The following is a 6,501-nucleotide window of genomic DNA, read 5'->3' as shown; positions in this document are numbered from 1 at the left end:
GTACTACACTTACGTTGTACGTAGTACTACAAATATATTTGACAAGTCATCCAGGAATCGGACAGGCATATTCCTCTTGTCTGGCATCGTGCCACGTCAGTCGTCGACTGGTCCGGTGGCCTACCGTTCCGTGCCGGCCACACGCCCTTGGCTCGTTTATAAATAGTGGCGTCTCCCTCCCTCGGTGAACAACAGGTCAACAGCGCGGCGAAGAAATACCCAAGAGAAAGTGCGAGACAAGAAGAGAGGCCACAATGTGCGGCGGCGCCATCCTCGCGGAGCTGATCCCGCCGACGACGCGCGGTGCGTCGAAGCTTCCGGCCACGGGCCGTGCGTGGCCGGCGAGCTCCGAGTCCACCAAGAAGGGGGTCAATCGTCCCAGGAGGCACCATGCCGACGACTTCGAGGCCGCCTTCGAGGACTTCGAAGACGACTTCGACCTGCAGGCGGAGGAGGACGACGACGACGGCCATGTCGTTTTCGCGTCCAAGCCTGCATTCTCTCCTGGTAACTCTCGTCGTTTGATTGATCCGGTATGCAATCATGAACCATATACCAATATTGTTTCTTGGGCAAGCACATCTCGCTGATCGGTGCGATCGTTACATATTTACTTAGAAAATCTCACTGATCCGTTGATTTCTCTGCAGCATACGATGATGGTCGCGCGGTACGGTCGGCAGGCAGGAAGAAGCGCGTCAGCCGCCTCCACGGCATCCGGCAGCGGCCATGGGGCAAGTGGGCGGCGGAGATCCGCGACCCGTACAAGGGCACCCGCGTCTGGCTCGGCACGTTCGACACGGCCGAGGATGCAGCCCGGGCCTACGACGTCGCCGCCCGCCGCCTCCGCGGCAGCAAGGCCAAGGTCAACTTCCCCTCCGCTACCGGCGCGCGCCCACGCCGCTCAGCCAACCGCGGAAGCGCCCCGAAAGCGCAATACCCTCCGGCGCAGACGATGACATACAACGCCACAGAAGCATCATACGCAAAGCCGAAGCAGGCCGCGGTCGCCGTGAAGCCCGAGCTGATGGCTTCTTTCGACATGGACGCCTTCTTCGATCTGACGGCCGCCGTCGCCGTGCTTCCACCGGTCATGGAGAGCTCCTTCGCCGACAGCCCCGTGAAGAAGCCAATTGCCGAACAGGACTCGTCGGAGGCGAGCAGCGGCGCCGCCGCGCTGGCCTTCGCGGACGAGCTGGGGTTCGATCCGTTCATGTTGTTCCAGCTCCCCTGCTCGGACACGTACGAATCCATCGACAGCTTCTTCGCCGGCGACGCTAACATCCAGGATGCCACGGGCATGAACAGCGGCATGGACGGCGTCAGCCTCTGGAGCTTCGACGACTTCCCCATGGACGGCGCCCTTTTCTGAAGATGTCCGTACGATGCACTTGATCGGATGTGAGAATCTCCATCTGGCCTCTTGTTCTTGTAAATGCTCGTGCAATAAACCTTGCTCAGATTCTGTTTCTTGCCCTGGAACGTTGGATGCAGCTGAGGCCGAGGAACGTTAGATGTTTGCAGAAGGCTCCTCCCACACTATGATGGTTGATTGCATCCAGAAAACGCTGCTTGATGCACCAAACTACAACGTTCCTGGGCCAAGGATCATGGTTGCTTTCTTGCTCATCAGAATATATTCTACGCTTCTACAGCTGGAGTTTATTCGTCAGACTGTGTATCCGTACTGACGGCCGGCTGATCAAACTGTATTGTACTGTGTCATGATTTGTGCAACCCTTTCATACTGTTGATCAATAGTCCTATCAAGTGATCATGTCGGCGATTCCGTCTATTATTGCGCTTGTGCTTGTGTGCTTGTTAACCAAATAAGTTTGTGATGTCGTGTAACCTACTCATCCTGTCATGTTGAGCTGGATTATATATGTATGTTTGTAAGTTTCTGAATTCAGTTAAGATGTACAATTATAGATGAAAAACCTCAAATTCACCCGAATGGGAAGTTTATATGTCTAAGTGTCCATAGCAGCAAAGAACAAGATATGTCTTCTTCTATTCGGACCATGCTGGAAAGCCGCATATCGTAAAATAAAGTAGGAAGAAAAAAGGTTAACCGCAAGAAGTTGGCGAGACAATCACACAACAACCGTGTCAAGGTGACTAACAGAGAAAGAATGCAACAAAACTGAAAGACCCTTAGGGTGTGTTTGGTAGCCCGGCCGAGCTCAGATAATCTCACCTCAGCCTAGCTCAACTCCCTATTTGTTGTTTGTTAGCTCGGTTCGGCCCATCTCAGCAGTGCCCAGTCCATACGAAAAAGACCTCTCAGCCAGGCTGACTTGCGAAGCTCAGATCGAGCTTCACAACTCGCCCAGGCTGAACCGAACCCGCAAAACACTGTGCAGGCCCCGCGCCCACCCCCCAGACCCCCACCCCCACGTCTTCTTCTTCTCATTTCCCCCCAACTCCTTCTCTCCCGTCGCCTCCAGCCCGCCTCTCTCCCTGCGTTCCCGACGTCGTCCAGGCTTTCCTACTCGCCCCGGCGTCATCCCCGACCTTCCTCGCAAGTACGGCGGCGCCCTGGACTAGCGAGCTCCGCCTCGACCACACGGCAACTCCTCTGCCGGACCCGACAACGGAGCACAGAGCTCCGCCATCTAATTCCGCCGCCATGGCCTCCACTAGCCTGGCCCGCCCCGCAGACTCGTGCCGTGGAGCATTTTTGGCCGGTCTCCTCTGACTCCCGAGCCATACGCCATCGCCGGGAACACACGCTGGCCGGAATCGAGGCTGCACTTCGTTTCAATCGGGATCTGAGGACCCGATTGCTTTTTTTATTTTCTATTCAAGGGCCTGTCTGTAAATTTTGGATCTATATGTTATTTATAGTTCTTGGGCCAATCTCTACCCGTACAGGGCAACCAAACAGAGTATGAGCTCAGCTTATTCCAACACAGCCGGGCTAGCAAACATACCACAAAATCTAAGAGCAACTTGTATGAGGTGAGATATCTCATGTGGGAGATTGAATTCCAAATGAACCGGGCTAACAAACACACCCTTAAGCTCTGCAAGACGTGGTCGCAAGAAAAAGTTTGATCAGAAAATTTGTGAGGAGTGTGTATGATCGGTGATACCTCAGTAAGTTCAGAAAAACACATATGGCATACTGTAGCTTGCAAACAATTCTCTGTTCTTTGTCCAGGACTTTGGATGAGCTGTTCTCGAATGAATGCAAGAAACCGCCTCTGAATCCGGTGGGCACCTAAGGGCTACCGGCCCGTGGTTTCCATGAGCCGCCGGAATTGTGTATTTTAGGCTGCAATTTGCACAACTTGATCATATTGTTCTTGTTTCTACGCGGCCATGACAGTGACTCGGCTACACGCCAATTTAAGTTGGGTTGCAGTTGAAGGGTTCTCAAGCTAAGATAGGGAAACTAATAGGTGGTAGCACAAGCAAAGCTAAATACCATGCAAGTTGTCCCTTTGCAGGGAAAAAAATGCAAGTTGGTAGGGCCTTCGTACTCTAAAATGTTTAGCTGCAATTTGAGTGCCAATCAAGGATAGTTCATAAACAATGTATGGTATCTAATCCTTCCTTTCAGAAAACGACTGCTTGCACCGATTCCGGGGAATGATGAACTGGTTTTGGGTCTCCTGATTCTTGATAGATAGAACGATTGAATCTGCCATTGATAAAAGGAACCGCCCGGATTTCAATTTTCAGATAAGGATGGCTACCCTGTCTTTCCCTATCTGGACACACTGGGGAATTTTGCATGATCAACATCCGAAGGATCATAGCAGAATCTCCGGTCCTCTTGATGTCGATTATTTTTTATTTTTCTCTACAGATACTCACAAGCTTTTCTAACATAGAAATTGCAGGATCAATACTAGAAATCCAAGGATCAGAATCACTATGACACGAACTGATCCCCAAAAATAGAAATAGAAATATTTCCTACACAATACATACATACATACATACATACATACATACATACATACATACATACATACATACATACATACATACATACATACATACATACATACATACATACATACATACATACATACATACACATGGTAAAACAAAGAAGAGACGAGATACAGATGCTGGGCGCAGGGATTCAACCCCTCGGAGTTCCGGGCCATCCCGAGGAGATGCTCGGAGGGAGAGCTCGCTGGAGCTAGATCTCCACGACAAGCTGGTCCGGCGCTACTACCTGCTCTACATCATGCAAGCGACGCCGGAGGAGCGGATCCAGATGTGCGAGCCCATCGGCTGGCGCCCACCGCTTCCCCGAGATCTTCAGCGTCAGATCCGCTACCTGGAAGCGCGGGTCGCGGCTGGAGAGCGGGGGGAGGGCATTCCACCGCCGTGATTGCTCCGGTGGAGCCGCGCCGCCATGTTTCGCTCTCCGCTCAACATCTGGGAGGGGAAACGGAACTCCACGAACTGTTCCATGGTGGGATCGGACCGGCCTTGGTCTCCGCTCCGACCGTGGGCACTGTTCATGGAGGGTCCGCCTCTGTTCACCACCGAAGCGGGCCATGGCGATCAGAGAGGGTACAAGGGTTGAGATATCGATTTCCTCTCCTTCCCCTGTTCCCCATTCGATTCAACTCTATCACTGTGCACACCTCCCCCTCCAAGCTCAATCCGCCCAGATCCGCGGCGGGGCGGAGGATTACTCTGGCGTCTGTGGTGACGGATGGCAGAGAGGAAGCACAGGGAGAGGAGATGTACTCGGAGGAGGAGCCTGGGGGAGGAACTGGGGGGAGTGTCAACCTCCGAGAGAGAACCAATGTTCGACGAGGCTGGCGTTGGCGATTGGGGAAGACTTGGGCTGCGCTCGCCGCGAAGTCAAGCTCAACCTCTTCTCCAACTCCGGCAGCGGGCGAGCTTCGCATCGGCTCAATCATCATCAATGCCTGGCGGACAGGGTCCTCGGTTTGCGGCGGAGCCTCGCGCGGAGGTGCGGGAGGTGAAGCCTGGTCCGAGAAGGTTCGCCAAGCTCTCCAAGCTGTTGGCAATGTCCAGCACATCGGGGGAGGGTTGCAAGGTGAAGGAAGAGTGCGAGGTTGCGTCAGTGACCCTGGACAAGCCTTGCGGTCAGAGGAAGAAGAAGACTGGGAGGCCGCGGAAGTCTCGAACAGCATTCGAGTTGGCTCAGGAGGAAGCTTACTTCAGTGCGCCCAGCATCTGGCAACCAGTACAGAGTGCTCAGGGATTCAACAAGCAAGAGATTCAGTCAGTGAATGGGTTGATTCAATTCAGCTACCATACCAGATACCTGGAGGAGATTGTACATCAGCTCCAACAGCCATCATCAGAGCTCTAGATGCTGAGGTTCAGGCTCCTGTTCCCTTGCATGTCCATGCTCAGAGTAGTTCTATGGGGGAGTTTGATCAAGCTTCTAGAAGGATGGAGAAGAGGAGTCAAAAAACTTCGAGATTGGTGCTCTGGAGGGGTCCAGAGATCAGTGACACTCAGCAGGTGGGTGGTGGAGAATGTTCTGGTGGTGTGGAGGACTTTTTCCAACAACTTTGGCATATTCCATGGCATCCATCAACCCTTCCTCCACGCAAAGCTACTATAAAAAAGGGAGCCTCCTCTTTTAGGGTTCCTCTTTTGGCCTCTTGGGTGGCGGCGGAGGGGATTTCTGGGGAGAATCATTTTGGTGTGGAGATCTGTTCTGAAGATACTACAGTAATCATGGCTGGTAGAGGGGGTTACAAGGGTAGAGGTAGAGGTGGGGGTGGGAACATCCAAGATCAGTGGCAGCAGCAGCCAGGGCAGATGCAACCCCAACGACAGACAGATGCCTATGGATTTCCCTCAACCAGGAGCTTTTGGTTATCCTCAACATCCTTTTGGGTTTGTCCCAAATCCCATGCCTCCTCCTTGGGCGTTTAATGGTTCATACCAGCAGTACCCTCCTAATACTGGCTTTGGTATGCAATCTAATCAGTGGCTGGCCTCCCAACAACCTGGTTTCCAACAACCTCCTCAACAACCCCCAGTGTAGCAGCAGCAGCAGCAACAGCAATCTCAGCAGCAACAGCAACCTCAACAGCAACAGCAGCTGCAGCTTCCTGTTTCTGGTGGTGAGGGTTTGGGCAAGGCAAAGAATACAGCTAGAGGGAAGAAGAAGATTGGTGCTGTCCAACAGAAGTCTCCTTCTGCTAGCTCCTCCAATGCTCTCCAGATGAGTTATACCAACACCATTTGTATGTGCTGTGGAGAGCCTGGACATCATCAAGCTGCTTGTGGGAGAACTCCTATGTGTTTCATCTGTAAAGCCACTTATCATCTGGTGGATGAATGCCCAGTCAGGAAAAGGCCACACCAGCTAGCTAAGTATGTTGGAAGTGGAGCTCCAGGTCTAGGTTTCTATCATATTGAGATGCCTGAGACAGTGATCAATCCAGTTGGGTCCACTAGAAACTGTGGTATTGTGATCATTGAGGGTGGTGAAGTTTCTAAGGAAGAGTTGTATGTTGAATTTGCTCAGATATACAAAACCAA

General features: G+C 52.4%; 1 protein-coding gene across 1 annotated transcript; it reads left to right on the top strand.

The window, feature by feature from the left end:
• Positions 1-214: 214 nt before the first annotated feature.
• LOC124696073 (ethylene-responsive transcription factor 1-like) lies at positions 215-1,912 on the top strand. The gene is made up of 3 exons (XM_047228855.1): positions 215-507; positions 651-1,401; positions 1,495-1,912. Exons 1-2 carry the CDS (start codon positions 255-257, stop codon positions 1,370-1,372), a joined length of 975 nt encoding a protein of 324 aa, XP_047084811.1. The 5' UTR covers positions 215-254; the 3' UTR covers positions 1,373-1,401; positions 1,495-1,912.
• The last annotated feature ends 4,589 nt before the right edge of the window (positions 1,913-6,501 follow it).

Source organism: Lolium rigidum, chromosome 3 (genome assembly GCF_022539505.1).
Source record: "Lolium rigidum isolate FL_2022 chromosome 3, APGP_CSIRO_Lrig_0.1, whole genome shotgun sequence".
Classification (NCBI taxonomy): Eukaryota; Viridiplantae; Streptophyta; class Magnoliopsida; order Poales; family Poaceae; genus Lolium; species Lolium rigidum.
The sequence above is the reverse complement of the archived record's forward strand: the minus strand, read 5'-3'. Positions and strand labels throughout refer to the sequence as shown.

What these genes read in the sequence shown, in the direction of transcription:
- LOC124696073 (XM_047228855.1), top strand. Translation starts at nt 255, where the DNA reads ATGTGCGGCGGCGCCATCCTCGCGGAGCTGATCCCGCCGACGACGCGC. An exon ending in CAAGCCTGCATTCTCTCCTG is followed by an intron (nt 508 to 650) that starts GTAACTCTCGTC and finishes ATTTCTCTGCAG; the next exon opens with CATACGATGATGGTCGCGCG.